This window comes from Carassius gibelio, chromosome B25, assembly GCF_023724105.1.
Source record: "Carassius gibelio isolate Cgi1373 ecotype wild population from Czech Republic chromosome B25, carGib1.2-hapl.c, whole genome shotgun sequence".
In the NCBI taxonomy this organism is placed as follows: domain Eukaryota; kingdom Metazoa; phylum Chordata; class Actinopteri; order Cypriniformes; family Cyprinidae; genus Carassius; species Carassius gibelio.
Window position 1 is genome coordinate 16,231,657 of NC_068420.1, and position 27,160 is coordinate 16,258,816.

General features: G+C 39.4%; 1 protein-coding gene across 7 annotated transcripts in view; it reads right to left on the minus strand.

Moving 5' to 3' along the window:
* Nucleotides 1-27,160, minus strand: part of LOC128014560 (S phase cyclin A-associated protein in the endoplasmic reticulum) — a 121,684-nt gene that overhangs the window by 5,749 nt on the left and 88,775 nt on the right. For 5 of the 7 annotated variants that reach the window (XM_052598213.1, XM_052598216.1, XM_052598214.1 and 2 more), the window contains 5 exons: nucleotides 21,080-21,203; nucleotides 17,367-17,587; nucleotides 14,245-14,400; nucleotides 9,442-9,688; nucleotides 6,084-6,233 (listed from right to left, as the gene is read on the minus strand). In XM_052598213.1, the coding sequence (XP_052454173.1) occupies nucleotides 6,084-6,233; nucleotides 9,442-9,688; nucleotides 14,245-14,400; nucleotides 17,367-17,587; nucleotides 21,080-21,203 (898 nt within the window). Of the gene's footprint in view, nucleotides 1-6,083; nucleotides 6,234-9,441; nucleotides 9,689-9,759; nucleotides 11,484-12,673; nucleotides 12,782-14,244; nucleotides 14,401-17,366; nucleotides 17,588-21,079; nucleotides 21,204-27,160 lie in introns of those variants that run through there. The other 2 variants (XR_008183577.1, XM_052598218.1) reach the window with 2 other exon arrangements.

Sequence of the window (27,160 nt, forward strand, 5' to 3'; positions counted from 1 at the left end):
GCCATCTCATAATCCTTCAGCACGTGGTGCTTCATCTTCACACACCTAAACAATGAGCCCCCCCTCAAATGTCCACGCAGGGGAGACATACAGCCTAAGAGCTTAGAGGTTACCTACAGCCCCAACCCAAGAAAAAAACTCAACCACCTCCCTCTGGCCGGGAGAAATGACCCTGCTCCTAACCAGCCCCAAACTTGGATTAGGACCTTGGCCAAGTCCTCCTGTACCAACGTCTGCAGAGGTATCCGTTCAGTCATTGACATCATAAAAGCAACGGCAGGCATTTGAACTTGCGATTCCTCCCCCACTTAACACAGATGGCCATAAAGAAAGGAGGAGACAAGGCCTAGTGTTGGTCTAATGTAGAGTGCACTGGAGTTTTCAAACAGGGCCACGCTTTTACGGGCGGCCTATTACATAACTCCCGGCCTGTCGACTGAAAACAAAGGGAGCATAAAGTTAACGCAGTGAAACGCAAACATGCACACTCCGAGCGACTCAAGGTGAAGAGGAAGGAGACCTGTGGGCCAGGGGTTTGTTCTTTGATGAAGATTTGATAAGACGGCCAAGAAAAGACGAATGGCGACAGTAAAACTGATGGCCGGTAAGATGTGTGGAGCCATTGCGAAAAAAAAATAACTCTTTATAAAAACAATCCTTATTAGCGTTGTTAAAAGAACTGGCTTGTGCAAATTGTTTGAATCCTGTATCGAACATGAGGGTTGAATGCAAATCCAGAGATTAATTTCTGCTACTGTCAAATGTCTATTAAGACTATATCCAGGAAACAAAATTATTTCTGGGTTACTACGCTTGGTATTTATTTTAATAATGGAATTAAATTAAGGTTATTGGAAGTTGGCCATTGATAATTATTACAAACTTGACCATCATGAAATCTAATTTGCATGAGGAGGGATGTTAATAAAATCGGTTTAGTACAGATACCAATCTCCAAATGGGTAAAATATAAATTTATTAAATTAAGGGGTTGGACACTTTTCAAAGCCCCTAAAAAGGATGAGTCCATTTTAAGGGACCCCCTTGTAGCTATATATAATATTTTAAAAGATCTATTTATACTTTGATAAAAGTAAAATATTAACTGGAAAGGATTTACTTGCCATTAAGTTGACCAAAGAGAAACAAAATTATGCTTGTCTCTACATGCAGCTATGTTTAGCGCCACATTGCTTGTGCGTGAAAATGACAATGGAATAAATCTGTGTTAGTTTTGTGTACAGTGTGAAACTGGCCGAACTGTTGTTTTTCAATATAAATGGGAGTAGATGATGCAACTGTCCCATGCTGCCAAGACACCTCAGCAATTTTTCGTTGGACCCAGGATATGTCCACTCTTGCAAAACAACTACAAATCTACAGCTCTGCCTTAAAGATGAACCAAACCGAGAGGATGAGAGAATGTTCACGCCGCTGATAAGACAGGAGGTCTGCCTACATACAAGGATGCAAAGAGAGCACTCAGAAGAGGAAGTTATGGCTGAAGGGCCTTATCTGAACAACGCCTACCGCCCCCTCTTAACAGTCCATCCAGACAAACTGACGGCGACTGGTACATGGGCATAAACATAAAATTAAAAGACAAAAAAAAAAAAGATCTGTTGGTTTTCATCTCTCATAGCAGAAAGATTGCATCTTTGTCATAAAAATGGCTCCACTTGCCCGTGTACTGGGAAAGAATAACTGACTTAAATACCTACTGTTTAGTTAATAAATCAAGTGTCATCTTCGATCCTTCGAAAGATAATCTTTTGTTCTCAAGAAGCCGATCGGTCCTGGATCATGCTCAAACACAACATTAGACGCAAATGGAGCCCTGAACTCTGAACGATTTACGGGCAAACAAACACAATTAAACAGATGAAAAACTGGAAAAAAGAAATTGACAAAATCCAATAGTATGTTCAACTTGAATTCACCCTTCAGGGAAGCCGTAAATCCTCCTCACTGTCGTCAATCACGGCTGTCCGCCTGCAACGTTTTCAATCTCTGTTACAAGAAAATCACCAAAGATGTTTGGTGAATTTCCATAACATCGGCCTGCGGTGGTCTAGTACATCTAATCAACGAGGGTTGGGTTATCACTACAGTAATGGACTGTTGAAGGAAGTGCTTCAAATCTCAGTTAAACCAGGATTAGACGCTCTAGGTTCGAGGGAAAAAGAGATGCCCTGCAATTGTAGGGAAGAAGTGGGGGAGATACTATAGGCGTAAAAGAAAAATAACCCTTTCTGAAGATAATACAAGTGAGTGCATTGGATTGGCTCAATCTGGCACTTTTGGAAGGGTAGGGGCTACAGGCTAAAAGGGGCTAAAAGGGTTGTTAGCCTTCACCTTTCTATCGCCGCTAAAACACCAAGTGTGTATAGATAATAAAAACAGATCTTTGCCTGGAATCACCTTAGAAGCTACGCGCAAGGAAGTTTGGCGATTTCATCGACTGGACAAAAAAATATGAAAACCCTTATATGGCACACTTTTTTTGAAAAATACTTAATTGAGAGTAACTTAATGTTGAGTAAGTCTACAGATATGTGAGTTTCATTTTAACTTGGAAATAATCTTTGGATTGACCGTAATGAAAAGAATCAACTATGAAAGCAAGATTTGAATTAGCATGTGAAGTAAAATGTTAATTCACAGCCAAACAAACAACAACAAGAAACTACAATGGTCAACAAGTCTAAATTAGTAAATGTTTATGATTTACAACAGTACATTAAACCAAATACTTATTTGGATTAATCCACACTGATTGTACACTGAGAATATGGTCTAAACTACGTTTACAGGTTTGGGGTCATTTTTTATGTTTTTGAAAGTTTCTTATACTCACACCAAGCCTGCATTTATTTGATTAAAATTACATTAATATTAAGAAATATTATAACAATTCAAAACAGCTGTTTTATATTTGATTATATTTTAAAATGTAATTTATTCCTGTGATCAAAGCTGAATTTTCAGCATCATTACTCCAGTGTTCAGTGTCACATTATATTCAAATTCACCGTGTTTATTGAAAATAAATAAATAAATAAAAATAATAATATATAATTAATTTAATGCATGCTTTTTCAATAAAAGCATTAATTAAAAAAAAAAAAAAAAAACTATCAACCCAAATGATTGAGTGGTACTGTATGTGACATCAGCCAAAATAGAAAGTCATTTCTTTGAGACATTTTTTTTATTTGTAATAACTTGCTCTGATGAATTGTTCACAATAAGAGCAGGAACGTATGTTAAAAATGTAAACAGAGACTATTTTAAATTCAGGTTGACTTATTAAAAATGAACTTCTCTATTCTGCTGGCCATCATTCAAAAGTCTTTATGCCCCCCTTGAGTATAAACACACTTCCTATCAGCTATGACGGTGCATATCTCATGCTCTAAATGGCTCTGTGACTGAGGGTCTGAATCATATCCATGTGGAAAGAACAAAAGTCCACCAGTAGTTTTTCCTGCCTTTATGAGCTGCATCATTTCTCAGATGCACACATGTAAACACAGGCGGGCCGAAGCAGAGCGCAGCGCTGCGAGACAGACCAGAGTCAGCGCCGTCTTTGTCTTCTGCCACTGCTTACATTAGTCTGAAAGAGTCAAATATTCCTGCTCTAGTCTCCATTTATCCTGTACGAGAGCCGTGTGGACATATACCAGGGCCCCTGACGCTGGCAAGTATCCGAGTGGAGAGGGGCGGGGCCACAGTGCCAAGATCTACGCTGATGTTTATGTCATTTCATTCAGTTTAAATGTGCCGAAGTGCTTTTCGTGATTGGTTGGTGTTGCTGCAGGCATACTGTATATATAGTTGATGGGAAAAATAACAAGGAAGAGAAAATTGAAATTAAGCAGGCAACCATGGCAGACACTTTTCTCTACCTTGCAAATTCCTTACAAATTTCTACTGACCCTTTGGAGCAATTTAATGCATCATTGCTGTCTAAAATAATACATTTTAAAATTAATACGATAATTAAATAATAATAATAAACAATCCTCCATGTCCTGCAGATGCCGGCTGTTTTTCAGCATCTTTTGCATATTTGAACAGTTTCCAGCAGATGCTGGAAAACTGAAGTGTGCATATATGTATATACACCTAGAAATAAAAAGAGGAAATACAGTTCAATTAGACAATGGCCAAAGATTTCAAATCTTGAATGTGACACTGGGTAAAAAATGCAAAAAACACACGAGCCTAAACTGTTGCTTACCAAAATTCTACCTGCAGACAGACAACTAACAGCAATGTAAAATGATGCCACAAGTCACAATTCATCACGTCAGCTTGCGGTGGCTGCACACACGTGGTAGGTGAATCCAATAAACTTCAACTTCACATGACTTACCAGCAAGAACTTTAGCCAAAATGCATCTTAGCTGAATAGCTTCACCTTATTTTTTCCAGCTCTCTCCAGAGCACCTGCCAGTGTGGCTGCTGTTTTTAATAATAAACCCTGACTTGCAGCCAAATGGCAGCATAAAACAGCAGCTTGCGTCCTGGAGGGAAGTCACAAGTTTAAAGACTTTACAACCCGCCATTTTTCAAATTAACAAAGTGGGCTGTGAAGATATGAATATTCACAAGGCGTTATTCCCAACCCGCTCGTCGTTTAAGTCCCCCCAAGTGAGCACAAAGCCCAATCATCTGTCACGTCCCCCTTGATTCAATCATCAACCCTCATTCAATTATCCAATATAATATGCAAATCAACCCAACAATGGCCAACAAATGCTAATTACCTACATCAAAATAATTAAATTGGACGGCGGCAGCACAGAAGGACCGAACCGCCATAAAAACAGAGGCCGTTTCTTTAATTAAGAGCAAAAATGTTTTAAATTAGAAGCCCATAAATTGCAAGGACTCTGACCGCTCCCTTCCCCGTCCCCCAAGGGGACATTAAGACGTCACAGACGAGGTTTCCACGTGATGCACGCATAACTAAAACCCGACCGAGTGTGGCGTACACACACCTGCCATGCGGTCGTCTGCTTCCAGGTAAACGGAGCATGCAGAGAGTATCAGGGACTCCCACTTCTTCATGCCAGGCTGATCTGTGATCTGTGCTGCCAGGTGAGTTCAGCCCCTTCCCCCCTCCACCAGGCCCAACAAAGAGCGGGACAACTGCCAGGCGGCGGATAACAATGTCTGTCCCTGCTACACAGCGCAGAGCCGACAGAGGTGGCAAAGGCACTGCATTATTCAGCAGCATCCTTTTGTTGCGATTGTGTTGGTTGTTTGTAAGGAGAAAAGTACACCTGCTCTTGATCTAATGACGGCCAAACATTATACACACCTCAGTGATGGAGAGGAAAGATCTTTTACAGTGCACTATTTGCAAACTACAGTTTATTTACAAATGTATCATACTTGGCACTTTAATCTGATAGGTAACATTTGTGTATGTGTGTGTGTGGGGGGGGGGGGGGTGTTTTATATGAAATATCAGGACACAACTTTGTATAATGATATGGGAATGACAGGTATTACAAGAAGAGGGTGACTTATGAGGACATAACCCATGTTTCTATTTTTCAAAACGCTTAGAAACCATACAGAATGAGTTTTTTTGAGAAAATAAAAATGCACAAAGTTTCCTGTGAAGGTTAGGGTTGGTGTAGGGCGATATAATATATATATTATAATATAAATTAAATGTATCGAAATGACACTAAAATAACACTGATCTACACAACACTTTCCACAAATATTATACAAATGTGCAATTATTTTTTTTTGGCTTTATAATATATATGTTTTTAATTGCAGTCCACAACTTTATGTCACTAGTAGACATGTTACATAAATGATTATCTAATATAAAATTAACGTAACATTAAAATAAACTGTATCACACTTGATTCACTTTAATAAAAAAAGAAATTCAATAAATATTAGCAGTTATTAACAGTTTTGAGTAAATCACATGTGCTCTTTTAGCTTTGAAAAATCTGGGATGAAATGGTTATACTATATGATCCATCAAACAATTTGTTTGTTGTGGATATACTGCAGTAGTGTTCAAAGGTTTGGGTCTGTATGACTATTACCTGGTTGTCTGGGTGGTTGACAGTGAAGTAGCCGACGCAGATGATGAGCTCGTGGAGCAGCTCCTCGGCGCTGTGCTGAGAGCAGTACCACAGCAGAGAACTCACAATGTGTCTGAAGGCCAGAGACAGACCCTCCGCTCCTAAAACACACTGGACACAACAGAAACCTACATCAGAATCTGATCAGTGGAGGAGTCAGAGAAGTTTATGTGCATTAAAGAGCCATGGTGCTCATGTCGTTTTAAAAATGTATGACTTCAGAACACAACACAAGAGAGAATGTTTTCTGTCCATGCAATTAAAGTCAATGGAGACTGGAGACAACACTGGAGACTGATGACTTTTATTTCGTTTGTGTTGTGAGAAGAAAGAAAATCATTCAGGTTTGGATCATCATGAGGGTGATCTTTTCTCAGCAGGAGATGTGATGCAAGAGAAGGAGGTGGATCTCGTTGCTTGTGAAGGTCGCACTGGTTCTGGATTCAGTAGTCCCACCTCAAGACCCCCCAATTCCCTCAAACTAAAGAGATGCTATCGGCTGGTCTAGAGACAGTATTTATTAAACATGTCAACATGACTGAACGCCTCAGGGTCAGCACTGAAACTACTGACATTTTCTGCTGGGTTGGAGGAGTGTGATGGGATGGAGAGTCTAAACAACCACAAACAACAATACCTGACATTTTGCATATGTAATGAGAGCAAGACTCTGGGGTTGCATCACCACAGACAGTCTGTTTGAAAAAACTCTGATTAACATTTCTTACCAAAATTTATATTTCCAAGACTTCAGATTTTTTTTTTAGCATTACTACTGAATGTTTGTTTATAACACTATTGAAAGGCCAGCAAATTATGTAAATATTAATTTGCGAACCAATTAACTTTTTAGTTAACATTAGGTTTAAAGTACTATGTGTAGTGTTTAGATTGTGAGGATGACATTCATATGCTGGACAGAGGTACAGTGGATGGATGGATGCAGCAGAGCTCTTTACTTTAAAACAAAAACAAATCTAAACAAAACAAACCACACACACACACACACACACACACACACACACACACACACACACACACACCTAAACAAAACAGAACAAAAACAAATAAAAATAATACAAACCAAACCAAAACACGACAAAAAACAAAAAATCTATGGCAGCGCATTTACGCCAAAAAAAAGAAAGAAAAGTAATTGCAAGGTTTTTTTCCTTGCAACTGCAAACTCACATCTCATCAGAATTTTGAGATATACGTTTGCAACAGGTATAAAGCCTGTATTGCAAGATATAAACTAGCAATTGTGTGAAAAAAAAGTCAGAATAGCAAATTTCACAATTCAGAAATCTGAAGTCCGAATTGAGAATTTGTATCATGCAATTCGGACAAAAATAAAGTCAGAATTGCAAGATGTAAACTTGCAATTGCGAAGAAAATCTCAGAACTGTGAGATAAAAGTCGCAATTACCATTTTTTTAATATTATTATTCAGCGGCGGAAATGGGCTTCCATACAAATAAAATCAAACTAAACCAAAAAGGTTTTCAGAAACCAAAAAACCCCAAAAAAAGACCTGTGTTAAAAATAATCAATCATATGCATTACCACTTAATTGAAAATAAAAAAGCAATAATTGCGTTTTTAATTTAGGAGATTTCTGAACGCACCACCCAAGGTCAAAGAAACACCTTACCTACATTACTAAAATGTACTACAACTACACTACAATGCATTACCCAGAATGCTGCTGGTACCTTCTATCTTGTGTTGAATTTTTTTTTTCTGTGGATATAACCAAAGTTAAAGGGATAATTCACCCAAAAATGTTTATTCAATCAATATGTCGTTCCAAACCTGCAAGACCTTTGTTTATCTTCGGAAGACAAATTTCGATATTTTTGATGAAATCTGAGAGCTTTCTGACCCTACATAGACAGCAATGCAACTGACACGCTCAAGACCCAGAAACATAGTAAGGACATCGTACATGTGACAGCAGTGGTTTAATAAAGCAACAGGCCATGGTTTACAATGAATTTAAACCGCTAAGGGGTGTTGTTAGACAACGCGAAGGAATGCCTAAAACCCTCTAAGCTGTTATAAATGCACTGTAAACCATGACTTCTTGGGGCTTATTGTTTTTATAAAACGGTCTTCAACATATATTCTGCAATGCATGCATGTGAATTCCTTTGCTTGTAAACAAGATTAAGTGCATACATGCATCATGGTATTTTCATGAACTCCCATTGAAGACTGACATGGAAAACAACTGATTAACTGATATTTTCATAAAGTCTGAATTACTACTGCTGTCGTCACTGAAAAACTAGTAGCTACTTTTAGTTACTCCCCAATACTGACTTTATTTACAAAGTACAATATGAAAACTGTCCATCATACTGATTCAAATGCTGTTGTGAATAGTTGGCACGAGAAACTGAAAAAGCTTGAGAGACACAGAGTTTCTACAGCAACACACTGAAGTAATTCATAAGTTTTCCGCCCTCCTTGTTCACGCCTAGGTGTTTACATGATGATTTAGCCTCGCGATACCGTTCTTGTCTCTTTATCGTGTCGGCTGAAGTACGACCGGAGCCTGTGAATGTTAAGCCACTCTCCGTCCGCATTACTCACCCGGAGCTTTCAACATGACTGGCTCGGGGTCAGAGGTCAGGTGTGTTTACATCCACCGGGTTAACTTTGTTCTGTGAAGAAACACTGATATCCTACCAGTGGCTCTGAGGGCATTTGGAGGAAACCCTGGCTGGACCATTAGCTCGAGGCTTATGTCTTTACGGTCCACGTTTGTGTGTGCAGACGTACCTACACAACCATTAATGAGAGCCCAGGAGCTTTTTATTGCTTTCAGAACGTCTGTCTGAAGGATGAGGCTGACAGATCTGCTGCTAGCTGAAGGCATTGAGAAAAAAACAAGCTGTGCTGCATTACTTTAAGCAGACCGGGTGGCTTCAGAGAGCTGAACTACTCGAACAGGATGGACAGCATACCGGAAAAGAGATGGTCACATACAAGCATCCTTCCACAGAGCTTTGAATCAAAGAGGCAGGATCTCACAGATTGTAAACAGGACCAGAGCCAAAAGGTTATTCATCACATGAGGAGTAGCTCAACAAAGGGTCGCGGTACTTTTCAGAAGACAAACATGGTCTTCTTGACTCTATAAAACACTTCAGCCAGATTCTTTTTTCTCAAGCCGGGTTTATAAAACCTAGAAATTTGGTGTGCTAACTAATTAAATAAATATTTATCCTGAAGATTTGTCAGTGATATTCATTTAATTTTTCAACCATTTGACACATCTAGAACACACAGGAGCCACAACCGAAGTGAATACCTGGAAGGCTGAGAGGTCCAGCAGGGCGAAGGTGTTGAGGAAGCGCAGTCCCTGGAGGGCCACCTGGATGACGGCGGGGCTGTAAGGCTCCTGGGGGCCTACGGGGCCGGCTGAGAGAGAGTCGGGGAGGGCACTGTGGAGCAGGGTGCAGTATAGCATGTGGAGGACGCCCACTAGATCGGTGCTCTGCAAGAGGGCCGTCAAACCGGTGGGGTCCTGACGTTTGTTATCAAAGACGCTCAGGGAACTGAGAACGAGAATTAGAGGGTGAAAGAATTGCAATACGGTTATTATGCAATGTCTACATTTTGTAAAATAAATATAATAATGATTATTATTAAATTATTAAAATTGCTAATGTTAACTGCTAATATTAGAATAAATAATATTATTATAAAATTTGAATATCATTACAACAAATTAATTGGAGGAATTGGAGGGTTAAAGTCTTGCAATGGGTTAACAACAATAATAATACTAATAAATTATTTTATGTAGTTTTTGGCAAAAAATTTTTTTTATAGATTTTAAAATCTAAATATGAAAGACTTTTTTAATTCTATGCAGTGTTCTAAAGATTCTGTATTAGATCATGCATATCCATATAAATATGCATATTTTAAAAAAAATCCATATAAAAAAAATACTAGGCAGTACGACAATCTGAGCATAACCTAAATCAACAGACGTTCAGAAAAAGCATATAACGTTGTGTAGGAAAATACTCTAATTCAAATATCCACAAACAAGATCAAATCACACATGATGTAGTACAAAAGGCCACTTTGTTCAACAAGTAATAGTCTTTAGCCAGACTGACACACAAGAAATGAAAATCAAATCGGGGTCAAAGATACCCTTATTTTATTAACAAGGCCAAAGGTGCTTCTAATTGCATCACAAGTATCATGCCAGTACAAATAAGGTTCTCATGTTTATGCACCCTTCAATCTGAATTACTGGCCTTTCAAACAAAGTCAGCAGTGCACAGGGCAGTTCTATGGTGTGCAATGTGGCAAAAGGTGGCAGGGGTGTGGTCTAAAACATCATAACCTGAGGGGTTGCTGGTTATTTGCTTAAGCCACAAAAACCGAAGACCCAGGATGTAGGGGAGTGTGGGATTGTCTGGTCCCTGCGGCTTCTAGATTTACTTGCTAGACCAGAGCCTGTCCGTTCTGATATAAATAACGAAGGCAAGCCCCGTCTATGAAGCATGCCTATGGGGCAAATATGTTTAACTGGATACATTTGGCCCTGCCTGGCTCAGGAATGAACACAACGACACAGCGAGGGTGGATGAATGAGATGGATAGAATGTGATAGATATATAGAATTAATATACAGAGATGATAGAATGTGTTAGAAAGAATGAATATATAGAGCATACTGAAATGGACAGAATGTGGTGGCCAGATGTATATAATATAAAGAGAGCTGGACCGAATGTGGAACAGATAAAATATAAATATACAGAGACAAATACAATGTGACAAACTTAAAGATAGAATGAATGTATAGAATATTTAAAGAAGTGGACAGAATGTAACTGACAGATATACAGAATGAATATCTAGAGTATAAGGGGAGAGGGATGTAGAGGTGAGGTAAGGACATCATCTATAAATCTATAAACTCATCAGGTGAATCTTGGGGAATCTGAGAATCTGACCGTCCAAAAATCTCATTCAACAATGACAATCCTGGAGCACTCCACAAAGCAACAGAAGAGCCAAAGTGGAGGGAAGCCTTGGAACTTGGACAGCCATCTGTCAGCCAATAGCACTGACTCCACAACTATGCAAACTCACCTCACTCTCTGGCCATCTTGGGTTGCAGCACATTTAATTAAGACCCATCTTACCAGATTTACAGCAGCATGTTTGTGTGTCTCAGTCAGGACAACACCCTGAAGATTAGCAGGATTGGTAACTTCATACCCCTGAGGGTCTGGGCAGGAGCGCTCCTTAAGGCTGATCTGAGACGAGATCTTCCGTTACCGTCTCAGTGGCAAGACTCTGGATTTTGGTATCAAGGGCTGATCCCTAAACAGCACAAAAAAGGGCAGGTTCTACAAGGTGTCACATTGCAGTTGAGGATACGTCCATGAACACTACACCTAGTGCACTGAAGGGGAAACAGACCTTTTGGTAAGCCAAGGGAGGAAAGGGGTGTCAAGCTTGGTGAGGGGGAAACCTCACCCTCGGCAATGAGATCACCGCAAGTGCAAGAGATCGGCTACTCAGGAATAAGCTTCCGGGTGGAAGCCACCTTGCGGGATAGATCTCGGCTCTGTGCCTCTCATCTACGCTTAACCTTAACCGGCGAAAGAAAATCCCCAGAACTGGTCTCAGTTCAGAGGAGAAGGGCAGTATCCGCCGACAGTTGTGATCAGTGTCCACATGAGGGAACAAAGACTTGGTTCTCACAGAGTGACTGTGCATGACGTACTTCACATATCCTGACCCTGAAACAGGAGACAGCGGAGTGGGAAGAAAGTGAAAGGCCTGACAGAGGCAATTTGAGCCTAACCACTGACCCCAAATAAGCATCGTCTGATTAATCCATGCTTACAGCTAAACCTGTGGTAATGCTGTTAGCGTCTATCTGATTTAGAGAGGATGAGATACAATATATCTGGAACTCTGATTTGCCATGAAACAATTTCCTTGAAGCGAGGCGATTTAATGACTGGAGAGAAAAATAAGGTTTCTAGGTTGGTCAAGGTGTCTAAAACTCTGCTGGATCCATGACACCGTGGGGAGTCGTGGCCTAATGGTTAGAGGGTTGGACTCCCAATCGAAGGGTTGTGAGTTCTAGTCTCGGGCCGGACGCAATTGTAGGTGGGGGGAGTGCATGTACAGTTCTCTCTCCACCTTCAATACCATGACTTAGGTGTCCTTGAGCAAGGCATCGAACCCCCAACTGCTCCCCGGGCGCAGGCAGCATAAATGGCTGCCCACTGCTCCGGGTGTGTGTGTGTGTGTGTGTGTGTGTGTTCATTTCGGATGGGTTAAATGCAGAGCACAAATTCTGAGTATGGGTCACCATACTTGGCTGAATGTCACTTTCACTTTCATAGAGTCAGAAAGGGAATGGGGTCAGGATCCCAATACGTACTGAACCATTTCCCGACCCCTTGCTTGGTCTCTCTCCCAATTCCTTCTTGTCATTTTACACCAGGAGTGCTCAGACTTGCTACAGTTGATTTGAATCCAACCCTGACCAAACTCACCTGTGCCAATAATCAATGTTTAGGAGTCCTCAAAGACTGCATATGGGTGTATTAGAGTAGAAACTTTGCAGGAAGGTAGATCTCCAGAAGCAGGATAGCGCTCACCTGCTTTATAACAAGGAAAAGCCCCATTAGTTAACTTGAAAAAAGAAAGTCCCCTGATCCAAAGCAGAACAAGCAGATACTCCACCATTCCAATCTATTCTGAGTGCAACACAAGCCACAATTCATAAGCTAACACGTCGTCATTAGCTCAGCACAAGCGCTCCTTGACAAGCTTTCATTGGCGCTGATGACTATCGATATTTAATCCCACCAAATACACTGGTAGTCGGTGACAGAAACACAAAGCACGCACTGTAAGAACAAATCCCAGGGTCTGGCAACTGCAAGTGAGCAGAGCAACTCGGAAATGTCTAACACGAACCACAAAGGGACAACTTCCTGGCCTTCAGCAAAGTGAAGAATGATGGAATGGAGCGTTGACTTGATTTTGAAAGATGTTGATTATGCTGCTGAGCAGGACTATTAAAGAGAAGAACTGGCACTGGAGTTTCTCACAGATATTCAGTGTCAGAAGCCAAAGGATGTTGGGAGAGACACTAGAGTTGTCATAACCAGCTGGGTGGCGTTATAGCATGGAACAGCTGGAACAGAACATAGCTGGCCAATAAAGGAGCTATGACCTTTGAAGAAACTCCAAAATCAAAGTGGAATGGACTGAAATATGAATTTGTGCAAATGCAAGAACTATAGTGGAGATCAAGACAGTATAATTCAAATTGTTCTGAAACACATCAGGTTGCATGGTTGAAAATATATCAGTATCACTTTTTTCCTACCTTTTATCGCACCTTACAACCAGGTCTTTTTTTTTTAGCTTCACATTTCATGTTAGATCGTGTTTTTCCCAATGTATACAAACGACCGCTCCTAAAATGTATACAGTGCAGTCTAACGAATGTTGAAAGCAACAATGCAGCATCACAGTGATTTGTCTTTTCTGCAAGTCAGGGTCAGAGGTCAAAGGCGGGACATCACAAGCTGTGACTGTGTGGTTAGCCTCTGTCAGCAGTTGTGCATGCACAAACGTACTCCAACGCAGATGTGGGTGGGCCACAGGCAGGAGTTTTAAGTGTGGGGAGACAGAGCCGTGGGGCCGCTAGATGACTATCAGCACAGGCTCTGCAGGGCTAGTGTCAGACAATGGGAAATGAGCTGCTGATTGATGGGGCTGCTGCTTCAGACATCTGAACAACAAAACTACAGTGGACTTCACCTATTCATCCAGATAGGAATGAGGTTATCTACTAGTCTGGTGGATGTTTGGGAAGGGTGCAACCACTATAAATAGATACCGTGAATGTATCATGGTACAGTGATTGTAGTATGATTGAACTTTGAGAACCCTACAGTACTAAATATCCACCATGGTAACTAAAAATACCAAAATATTGTAAGGATGTCATGGTATATGCCATGCTACGTTTTTTTTTGTAAGCAGACTGGATAGGTATTTCAAAGAGTGGATGACAATGGAGACAAATTAAGTAGCATTAGAAATCACTCACCGACCAGTCACAGCAAAACACAACTTGCACAACCCATGGAGGAAAGCTGTGGCTTGCTCGAGAAAGGCAGCCATCTTGGGACTCTCGTCAATTGGTCCTTGTATGGACAGGAAACAGCCATATAGCTTGTCGATCAAGCCCATGTTCACCACGTAGCTGAGGGAAACAAGCCGAAATGCATCAGACTTAATAAAAAAACATTTGAATGACAATCTCCTTGAGTGGATTTGGGTTTATTTATAGTCAACATTGTTTTTCTGTTATTATTCGCCATTTTTTTTTTTTTTCACACTATGTGGGATTGCCTTCTCTTGGGAAAATGTGAAGGTGCATTGAAGGGTTAGTTCACCCAAAAATTTTAATTATGTCATTAATTACTCACCCTCATGTTGTTCCAAACCCGTTTTTTGATGCTTATGTCATGGACTGTTTTAACAATGACTTACTTTCTGGGCCTTGAACGTGTCAACTGCGTTGCTGTCTATGCAGGGTCAGAAAGCTCTCGGATTGCATCTAAAATATCTTAATTTGTGTTCTGAAGATAAATAAAGGTCTTACTGGTTTGAAATGACATTGGGGTGAGTAATTAATGACAGAATTGTCATTTATGGGTGAATTATCCCTTTAATATTGGCCAAAATGAGAGCAGCATTTGGTTTTGGACATTCTGTAACAGGCTTCAAAGTGGCAGCACACTTATGAAACCTTAAAATGCTGTCTAAGTAGACATCTCACAGCCATGAAGGCCACTGCAATCCGGAATACTCCTGGCCTGAAATCTGAGCTCTCATCTGAGCCAACAACTCCTGCCTATTATGTCTATATCTCTAATTTGTCTGGTCAAATGAAAGGTCTCATGACCATGTTGGTCCGCACCCTCCTGGCTACAAATCAGGCCTAATTACAGTATTAGTGCATGACAGTGTCTCCGTGTGCCAGCTCAGATCTAGAACAGGAGGAAAGCCCCCCTTCTTCCCTCATGGCTCAGGTATTCTGTCCCTCCACCCTCTTGCACTGCCGAAAGTCTCCTGGCAGTCAATCACTGGCCCTCCCAGCAAAGTCTGGGCCAGCGTTCTGTGGCTCCAGCGCAGAAAGAGCTGAGTCAGTTGCAGATCCACATCTCACACGCTCTACTTTAGCTTCTGTTACCCAGTCTGTATATTTCTCCCCTTCATACTTCCTTCATACCTCCTTTTGTTACGGCTGTCAGTCAAATGAGGCTCCACTCAAAGGTAATTAGAATTCTCCCTCCCCCTTCTTCTCAACAGGTCAGCCATCACCTGAACTAAAGCCTCTTGTTATGGCTTTATCCTCCTCTAGGGTTTGGCTCGAGCAGAAAGCGGCTTTCCACACACCATTGTGCAGCCTTTCATACACTTCATCCAGGCAACATAAGCCAAAGTGATCAGTAACGATTAGGTTCCGCCAAAGGTCTAGCGGACCTGGATGTGACTTGTTCATAGTTTTTCCACCTACAGCAAATTCAGTTATACAAATTCTGACTCTTATCATTTGGTTTTCAATAAATGTTTTTCATCGGACAGATACTGAGATAAATTTGACCATTTTTTGGATTCGTGGCCAGGTGTTAATGTCTACCTGTACATTGAGCCTTGCTGGTCATATGGGAAACGCAGGTTTAAATCTGGTCTTTGTATCACTTCTATTCCCCCCATAAATCGGTTTCCTTTTTACTTTTTCAGTCAATGAAAAACTAAAAAAGGACATAATTTCTTCCCTGCAGTTTTATTTTTGGTAATCCAGCCACTGCTTGGTCTGTTACGTCCATGTCTGTAAGGTCACTCCACGGTCACTGCACTGGGCTTGAGACTGCTCGTGTCAAACAAATCATGGGAGGGAACACTAAGGGATTGTGGGAAGCTTGAGATTCTTAGCAGGCTGGGCTGTCTGCCTTTCCTCAGAGAGCAAGGGAAAGCCCAGCACTGGCGCTCTCCTCCACACTGCCCTACTCTAACGCCGAGTTCAACTTCAAGTCGTGTACTTCAAGAAGGGAATTTTGGCTGATGTAAAGATGAAAAAACTTTAGATCACGGATATAAGAAGAGTTTCTGGCTAAGTTTGGAAAGAGTTGCATCCAGGAGCAAACTCCACCCAACAAATGTGCAGTAAACCAGGGTCCTCATTTGTCAACAATGCGTAGAAAAGGTTCTATAATTTGTCCTATGAATGAAATTTAGAATGTGTGTAAACCGGCTGCAATGGGAGGGGGGGTGATTTTGGAAACTTTTTTCTTTTTGGAAAACCCTCTCTCCATAGGATGTAGGTTGACCCAACTCCAGAGCAAAATTAAGTGCATTTTGCTTAAAATAAGTAAAAGTATCTGCCAGTGGGGGTAAGATAAATGATCTTGTTTTCAGAGGAGTTCACTTGTTTTAAGCAAAATTCTCTTTATTTAGATTTTTTCCCCTGGTAAACAAGACTAAATATCTTGTTTTTTTGCTTATCTAGTAAATGCATTTTGATTGAATAATTCTTAGATATTTTGACTAGAAACAAGACAAAATACAAAGATATGCCTTATTTTGCAGAGTGTCTTTTTTGCAATTTACACCAATTATGCAGAGTTGTGCTTACATTTACACACATTCCTACATTTAAGTACAAATTGGTAGATCCCACATTTTGTGTGAAACTATTCTTACACACTCATTAGTCTTTATTAAGATTATTGTCATTAAATTGGAGTAGATTTTTGAACCAGTATCCAAATTGTCTGTTCATGCTAACCTCTGGATCCATTCCAAGAAGTCAATCCCAACACAAGGGATCTCATTCCAAAATTTGAGGAAATTCTTGTGTATTTTACATTGGAAAGAATATTGTTGCTAACAAGAGCCAGGTCATGTTTTCATGCCTTCGTTTGACCGATGAGCAGAAGGTGAGGTGTGCGAAAAGCGAAATGAAAAAGGCAAACTCTAAGACAAAGTAATTCAGGTTACTCCCTCTACACTTTGCTCTTGTTTGGCTGATTTTAAACCAGCACTGTTGTTCAAAAAATTATGTGATTATGTAACCTATGTGTTACTCAACTGGGCATAAGATTAGAATTCAAGAAGCTCAATCAGGTAGAGTCATGGAAAGAAAACATATAAAACAATAACCTGATGAGATCTTGAGTACGTGTGTTGAAGTTCTCACTTGCAACCGGTCTGCTTTTGGCATCTGGAGTGCATATACGTGGAGCATCTCTATCCAAATTAGGTGGGTGCAACTGCCCGAGCACTGTGGCGACTGTCTGCAGAAGTCCTGTAGTCAAACCCTCAAAGACCTGCTTATTGACACTGCAGCTGAAGATGGACTTGTCCTCATCTGGCACAAAGAGCTACGGAAACAGGTATAGATGTGTTAGTCAGCATTGATGGAAACAGAAAAAGCCATTGTGAGAAGTAGTCACTACCAAGAAACAAAGACAATGGTGTCTAGACACGTTGGAGCTTTCAGGTTTCATCAAGAGCTACAGATGAAACATCTTTGTCAGCGGCTCTCAACATGTCTACGAGCGTGTCAAACATGGGAATGTCTAAAACTACAGTCGTGTTCAAACAACTGTAGGCATTTTCTGTAAACTCCGTTTGAAGCTTTAATACAATGAGGTTACCATAACTTACACCATTAAGCTGCAAATCCTTCTTTTGCTGCAGTTTACAAAAACACAATCATTTTAATTGCATCGGTACAAGATGTACAGTTTTCAAAGTAGCCATTGAAACTTGTTTGGAAAGGTCTAAAAACACCTTTTTAAATTTGCAAACACTTCCTCAACTGACTGATGGTTGCCTCTTACACCAATCTTGGCAGTGACAGACATCTGAGATCGCTCAACAACAGCCCATGCTGGTCTCAATTTCCGGCCAGCACTGTTGCACAATAGACAGCGTCATTTAAACCTCAGCTTGCATTTTAAAACATGTCCAATTAAAGCAGAGGGTGCACATGAAAAGGATCCTGTCCTCTTTTGTTTCCACGTGCAAGCCATTAATCTTTGGTTGGAATCCTGATCCTCTAGCGCATAAATAACTACAAGGGTGCTGCTCTATTATTCATCAGCTCTGGGTTATAAATTGGTATTTACAACTCGAAGCGACATTGTCACTGGTGGCGTGCCAATGGTAGGCATACGAGAGGTATTCCCTTGATGGCGGGCGCCACTGGCAGGCTTGAGAAAGGTGGTTCATGTAACAAGAATGGGAGGACGGACAGGGAACATAAATGGATTTTTTCACTCAAATTCATGCATCAAAGAGCGAAGCTTGCAAGGGCAATAACATAAACTGTCTTCTTCCATGATCATTTTTTTTCATGCCAACTACTGTCACAAACAGAATTATAATGGCGAGTTAGTTAATGCTAATTAAACTGTCAGCATGTTTATAGCTACCTACCTGAACCTTAAATAAAGTTTGTTGCTGCCACAGTAATGCAAGGACGCATATTTAGCCAGGACAACTAGACTGTGATCTATCTTGATTTATTAAAAAAGAAAAATGCTTGTATTTATTTAATTTTTAAATAATATTAATAACACTGTGTGTGTGTGTGTGTGTGTGTGTGTGTGTGTGTGTGTATATATATAAATGTATACTTTATACTAAAAATTAATGAATAAGTGAGTCAATGAATAAATAATAAAATTTTGGTGTTTGCTATTATACAATTTTATGTGTCATATATAAGGTGAAATGCATTAAGGTGGTTTAAGAGTACTCAGACGTCATTGGTTTAAGACAAGAAATACAAACAGACTTAGCACAGGTACAGCCCATGTTAAAATGGCAGTTTTTACAGAGGAGTAGGTTAGTATGCTGAGAAAGCAGGGAAAACCAGCTACATTCTCCACAAATCTAATTACAAGGGAAGGGTAGACGCCAATACTGGCCACACTGAAACACACACACACACACACACACACACACACACACACAGGTAAACTGCTACAGTACATAGGTCAGCTTGCAAAAATAACTTGAATATCGCTCTTTACTGTCTTATTCACTTCACTGGGGTGACTATTCTGCCTGTTTATATCAATCACATGTCAAATAATCAGCGGGCTGACTGACTGTTGTGTTGAGTTTGAAATAAACCCCTGTACCCCCAGGAAATATTATGGCTCTTAGACTGGGACGCACACTGACTGGGGCTTGCGCAAACACACACCTACAAGCCCTATATGACTCAGTCACTGCGTCTCATTCACTAATTGAATGCACATATTAAAATGTATAACCTGCATGCACAGACATGATTACTCAAAGTCTGCATGTACATAACAATGCAATGTGTTAACTTACATATTAGTAAATTAATAAAACTGACTACTCATTTGGTCTCCACATTATGTCACAGTAACAAAAATTATATGGGATATGTTCTGCATGAAAATGTAGCCAATTATGTGTAATTTGGGACTATATATATATTAGCACCTGTTGCAAATTCAACGGAAAACGTTTCTGTTACTGTTTATGATGTTCTTTTCAATCAACGCTGAGAAACGCATGTAAACTCAACCCCACTGGCATCTGGTGTCTTTCCATACTTGGTCTCAATGACATGTTAAAAAGCTTGAAGCGTGCGATCTGCTTGGTTCTGAAGCCCCGTTTGCCAAAAATCAATGGACAGGACGGTGGGAGAGAAGCACGGGCGGTACGCTGAAGTACAGACAAAAAATAAGGGCTAGACGCAATGTGAAATGTGATTCAGCAGTGGAGCTTTCCCAGATCTTAAGATGATTCAGTGAGTCATATAAACAAGAGAAATGTTGTATGTATTAAAATCCATTTTGGCGCTTGCTTTAAACGGGTAGATGAGCTACATATGCTCTGGCAAGATGAACAAGGCAGAAATGACCCTTTAAACATGACAAACAGCACTTCAGGCCTTTAAAAGCTGAAGTGGAAGTCACATCCTTAGAGTATTAGTTCACCCCAAAAATGAAAATTCCATCAGTTTTTGCTCTCCTTCATGTCGTTCCAAGCCCATATGACTTTCCTTTTAAAGTGGAACACAAAAGGAGATATTTTAAACAAAGTACTGGTCCCTCTTTTACATGCGTTCATAATAAATGGGAACTGGAGGTGATCTCTAAAGCATATCTAAATAATTGATGAAAAAAAAAAAAAAAACTTTTTACATTTTGTGTTAAATAAACTCTGGTCATTTCTGATATATATTCCTTAAAAATAATGTTTTAACAATATTATAATTTGTAGTACTATAATTACATTAAGTAATACATTTCTGTCACAGTTTCTTCAAGTTAAACCCAACTTTTATTTTGATGTATTGTGACAGCCTTTAGGTTTCGGTTTGTGTATGATATGACAATGGTTTTTCTCACAAGAAACGGTAAACGTTAATGAAGTGGCTAGAGAACATGTTCATTTGTTCATCTGCTCATATATTGAGTCAGCGTCCAGCGCTTATATGTGTAGTAAACAAAACCATGCGTCTGTGCCATTCATTAACACAGAGATGTGCAGAACATCAGTCCATGTTGCATATTGATTTTAAGTGTACTAACCTACTTTTGATTTATTCATCCAAAATTTGGGAAATTCCGTGACATTCTGTGTTATATGGTAATCTTTGTTATATGGTGTTATAGGGCTCTCCATATTAAAATGTTGGGATGCACAGAAGAAAGTAAATAATAAAGCTTTGCAATGACATGAGGGTGATTTTTATTTTTGGTTGAACTATCCCTTCAAATGACAATAGTGTAGTGACAGAAACATGGATTAACAGCACATAAAGGTCCTAAAACAGAGCAGGATTAGGCAAAATCAAGTAAGCTTGAGCCACTAATACTCACTGTTAACTGATGGAGGAGAAGGTCCATGAGAAAGGTAATTTTGTTGCTGTACAGAACATAGGAACAGTTGTTGTGGCAGTGTACACAGGACAGGTAATACGTGTTCACGGCATTGCAGAGGGACCTAAAGAGAAAGAGAGAGGGGGGATTAGTTTTCAAAAGCTGACTGCTTCTCCTGTTTTGAGGTTTCCATCTAAATGATCAAGATACAAAGCAGGCCCCAAATAAACATTTCAGGGTTACTCAGACTCGCAGTGTAAAAGATCGCCAATCAGATGAGCCGGGTTCTCTGCCGTAATACAGTAAGGTTATCTGAAGAAACTGACACTTAAAGCTCAGAGTGTGAATGTCGCATGCAATCCAAGAAGCATGACAACACTTGGAATATTACGCTCAAGGGAGTTTCTCTCAGGAACAGTTCCTTATGCAATGCTAAGGAGAAAACATGAGATGTGCCGTAATGAGGGCTCAATCGCTCATAGAAAAAGAACAACTGTGGTATTAGTATGATTTTTTTGGGTAGGGATACCATTGTAGGTTTTTTTGGTCACACTTTATTTTAAGGTTCAATTCTTGCTATTAACAAACAATTAACTATGACTTTTGCATCAAGCTCCTAATTTGCTGATTATTAGGTATTGGTAGGAATAGGAATGCAGAATACGGTCATGCACAATAAGTACTAATAAACAGCCAATATGTTAATAACAGGTGTGCAATTAAGCAGATAATTTATAGTGAGAATTGGTCCCTATATTAAAGTGTTACTTTTATTTGGATGGATAAAAAAAAGAAAAGAAATAAAACTAAAATTAAACCAACACACACACACACACACACACACACACACACACACTTCCACGGAAATGTGACTTTAAATATGACGATCTCCTTGGAAGGGAGAGTAAAAAATAATTATAAAAAAATGTAATATATTAAAATACAGTAAATAAATATATACAAATTACACATACACACCTTTCCTTTTTTTTTTTTTTTTTTAAGTAAATGCATGCCGCTGCATGTCGCTTTAAATATATAAAAAGTGTAATTTTAATAAAACATTTCAACTTTCTTACTATTTTAAAGAATCCTCAAAAAATGCATCACGGTTTCCACAAAAAATATTAAGCAGCAATAACTGTTTTCAGCACTGAAAACAGTAAATAAAAGTTTTTTGAAACAACAGCATAGTAGAATGATTTCGGAAGAACCATGTGACTGATAAAGTAACGACACTGGAGTAACGATGTGGAAAATTCAGCCCTGCATCACAGGAAAAAACTAGTTTTTAAAGTAAAAAATATATATATTTAAAAATGCAATATTTCACAATATTACAGTTTTAACTTATTTGATCAAATAAATGCAGCCTTCGCAAGAATTAGAAAATTCTTTCAAAAACATATTAAAAAGTCTCTTAAACAAACCCCATACTTGTATATAAACCCGACACCATGGCATTCCCACTGCACCGTAGTACTGCCACAGCTCTTTATTTTAAGGGATCTTACAACAGACTCAATTAGATGAAATGGAGAAGAACTGAATACTGAACATCTGCCTCTCTTTCGTGTTTCCACCATCTCTTTCTCCAACTCCTTTCTCTTGGCTCTTGATAAGAGTCTAGCCGTCAGCGCCTTCAGGCCAGCAAGCCACTGTCAAGTCAGTCAGTCCTCTGTATTTTGTCTGTTCCACACCAGCCCGAGAGGAGATTAATGTAGCTGATAACTGACCAGTCACTCCGCTCCCACTCCAGACCCCCAATCCACCCCTCTTCCCAACCACTCCTTCATTAGTTAATATTTTCTGACAACTGTATATTTTATCCCAAAGCAGAGTGGCGGGGCCCTATCTGCCGTACGGACAAATGGAATCTGACTTTTCTTTTTCAAACCAGGCCATGTTTACTTCCAGCCATAAACATTTTGATATCCACCGCAACCTTCGCCATCTGTTCGGCATTTTCAGCCAAACCGTATTGGCACTCGGAATAAAAATAGCACGGGCTTCGAAGGCCTCGGCCTGTCAATAACTTCCATCCGGCTGACAAAAACACCAGTGTATATTTTACCCACTGGCTGGCTGATCAGGGAGATAACGGTGCGAGTATTGACATAGCGGTGTAAAAGCGTCAGACATGCAGTATGAGACCGCAGGGAAAACATTGTGCCTGGTCTGCTGGGAAAGGATCCAAATATTCCCCGCACGCCTCGTAGCTTTGCACTTTCAAAGCCGCTCGATCGTGACCCGTTATAAAAATTGTGTGTACGTGCGCTGTTATTAATCGACAGGTTTTCACCTCATCTGAGCGGGCGATAAACGTGGATGACAAGGGTGTCGAAAGAGGTCTAGTTCAATTAATACGCAACGTTTGAAAATTGCTCGACGGCCAATGGAACATTGATTCACCAAAGCGTAAACACTGATGTGTTTCCTTTGTATTGATAGAAGGATACCGGTGAGTGTAAAGGTGCTTGGGGCGAAAGGAGGAGGAGAGGAAGGACGGATGGTCATGGGTGAGTGGAGTGATACAGTCAGGGTTCAGTCAGGGAAGGGAAATGTGAGATCCCCTCCAACCTGTGCACTCTGGGCAGCAGACCAGGACTTCTTCAGCCACACTGATTTTCCACCATAGCGTCAATTGTGCAACTTTGAACAGGTTTTTTTTTTTATTATTCTTTTCATCAAATGCTCAAGCATTCTCAATGTGACTGTTAGGGCAAGCAGGTTTTGGCTAAATGAAACCTAAAACATCATATGACTTTCACATATGCGTTCTACGCTTTTTAAGAACAGGAAATGATGTCTCATCGCTGTTTGTCACGGAATTTCAGGTATCCATATTGTTTCTAGGCAAGTTTTTAAAGGATAAGTGTCAAATGACCAGGCGAGGATTGTATGACAGGCCTCAGTGTCAAGGTTCACTTTGCCTTCTCAAATATAAACAGCGGATTGAGGGCTTAAACACAAGATTATCACATTATTGTAGTACCGCACATTAACTGGGAACTGAAATTGCGCTAACAAGTGTGAACAACAATTTTTTCTCCGATTTATAAAAAACGAATTCGCTTCATTATAAATAATTTTATTAAATGTAAAAAAAAAAATTATAATAATAAATGTCCATCCCAAACTATTAAATTGCTATGACGTTTAAGCAATCTGCTCATTAAAAATGTATATTTTTATATTTAGAATAAAACAACGAAGTTAACTACATGAAAGTATTCTAAAAATGTATCAGAATTAGACTACTTTTGCGTTAATGAGCTACAAGCTCTTGCATGAGCTCATAAAAGATTCACAGTAAACCTGATCTAGGCGCACGTTGACAGGGTTTTGAAGGTATGACCGAGGCTATCTGATGTCTGTCCAGTAACGCGAGGGGAGGAATGTGAGGAGTGGGGGCGGGGCAGCCCCAGGTGGCTCGCGCAGTTAAACGGCAGATTATAGAGCACACGACTAATTTCTTTACACTAATCTTATTAAAGTGTAAAACAGCTGTCGACTAGCCAAATCTCGACACCAACCCCCAGTGCTTGCACTGAACCCCCAGTATGAAACAAATAAGAGCATTTGAGGTTAAAAAAAAAAGAAACAAAGTAGCAGATTGTCAGGAAAATGCGATGCAGGTTAGGATGTTAAGCTACCAAACAAGTTGTTTTACCTAGCTTTTGTTAATTGTAAAATGCACGTACACATGAGGTGCCAGAAGCAGAGTTTGTCACAAAAAAATGTCAGACATGTCAAAAAGTATAAATGCTAAGCATAGCTACTGATTGAAATCTCACTTGGCTAATCACCAGCAGTGATGGAATATCACATTAACTCACCTAACTGCTTGTAGCACTTTGTCAGATAATTACACAAAATTACTTTGTTTGTCAGCTCTGCTAATTGTCAAAACCGATAAAAACCATTTAAGCCCATCTAGTTTGAAAAACCCTTTGTAAGTGATAAACACAGTATGGCAATGAATAAGCATTAATGAAGGCTTCCATAAGTTACTTTCTAATTTGTCCAAAAACACGAAAATAAATAAATAAATTCGATCCTGCAGTATGATGAAAAAGAAATCATTTTGGCTAATGTGATGGATATCTGACAATAAATGAGAGCTACCTAGGCTATAGCTTTATAACCTATAGTTTATCTCTGTTTGCCATGATTAACCAAGGTAGCAAAATATGTGGCAATGTCTAAACAATTTTAGACATTAATAAAGTAAATTAAACTACCAAATCAAATAACCTATCAAACAAGTATCTATGTCTAATGCTTTATTTTCATATGAATTATTTTCTAGAAACTGAATTGTCAAAAGCAACAAAAGCATTTAAACCTGTCTAGTAGTGTGGTCATGGTACCAAAATTTCAGTATTTGGTACCAATACCAGTGAAAATCCACAGTTCTCTGTACCATGTCAGTACCAAAGCAAAACACAAAAACATGCTAATAATTTTTTTTTTTTTTACTATACATTAATTTAATCCAAAATGTGTACATATTTATTTTAAAGGGCTTTTGAATTTTAAAGCCAAGAATAACAGCTAGCTAAAAAAACATTTGTAAATTCTCTAACGCACATATTTTAGATTCACAATTGATTTAAAAGCCTCTGGGATATAAAAATAGTAAATATCATAATTTCCTCCCATTTCCTTTTTTTTTTACCGTAAAATAAATTATAGGAGTATTGAATAGTTAATAAAGACACTTAATTCTAATGCTCATTATATTAGCGTTAGCCGTGCTTATGCTAACGATTAACTACTCAAATAACAGCGTTCATTTAAATTTGACATTCAAATTAAAATATTTAATAGTATTTATAACAGAAGCAGTGTTTCTTTTGACAACAATACTGTCTATTATGAAAAAAAAAGATAAATATACAGTATGTCAATTAATTAGCATTCAAAACAGCAAACGGTTTGCTATCTCTCTTTGTTCTTTGACAAAAGTGGCAAACATTGCAGAAATTGTTTTAAAAAAAAGCATACAATTATTTCTTAACGCTTTAACTTTTGTGGTATGAAAAACACAATTTTGGTTAATGAGACATCTGGTCATACATGAGCGATAACCAAAACTACTTATTGATCTCTCTGTTTAACATCAAAAGTGACAATAACACCAACTACAATGTCTAAACCATTTTTGGCATTACTAAATTATTTTGCTGCTGTTGATGAATAAAAGAAGATAAAAATCTAGTGTCCATTAATTTTTGTATGCTTTTGACAGCATTAAGTGTTAGAACCTGAGTTATACTATATACTACAAGAGTACAGATGTGACCCTGATTTAGTTAGGTTGCGGCCAGTAATGTTTATTGTTAGGAGTTTATAACATTGAGTATCCAAGTTTTTTCCTTTCATGCTACACTACATTCTGCAGCTTTTGATGATAAACTGAGCATTAAATCAAACAGCAGTTGTCGTGCTGTGGTTTGTACATATGTTTTTTTATATAAGCTTTGTCAGTTAACACAGACACCTCAACTCATCTACCTGCTAAATGGACTGCATTAAACACCCCATGCTGCTACTGTCTGAGTAATGGAAAGTTTTTTCAGGCCATCCATCATCTTGAAACCCGTTAAGATACTTAGAAGCTGTCACTGTCCTGCTTGAAATGATATCCTTACACCCCAACCCACTGCCAGCCATAAACCGGGGTGCTTTTCCAGCTCGCTCTCCTCTAATTGACGATGATTAGCATGACATCCAACACCGGCCCGCCGTGCACGGCCTCTGCCTGTCTCTCCCCTTGACGATGACAGCCTGTGTCAAAGATTTTGAGGAGCAATTTGGTGAAGTGCCATTGTACTCCGTCTCAGGTTACTCGAGGAGTATGTAACACTGACCCACATGTGCCAGGTCGTCCCCGTGAGCATGCAGCATTCCTCTACTTGAGCAGATCCGAGATTCCCTTGTCGCGAGTTACATTTTGACAACGCGATGTGAGCTCTGCCACAGGCCACCAGGTTTACAAACAACAGGCATATTGTTAATCTGCCCATAATAAAGCATTATCTTGTTGACATAAGATCAAGTTGCCAAGCTAATCTA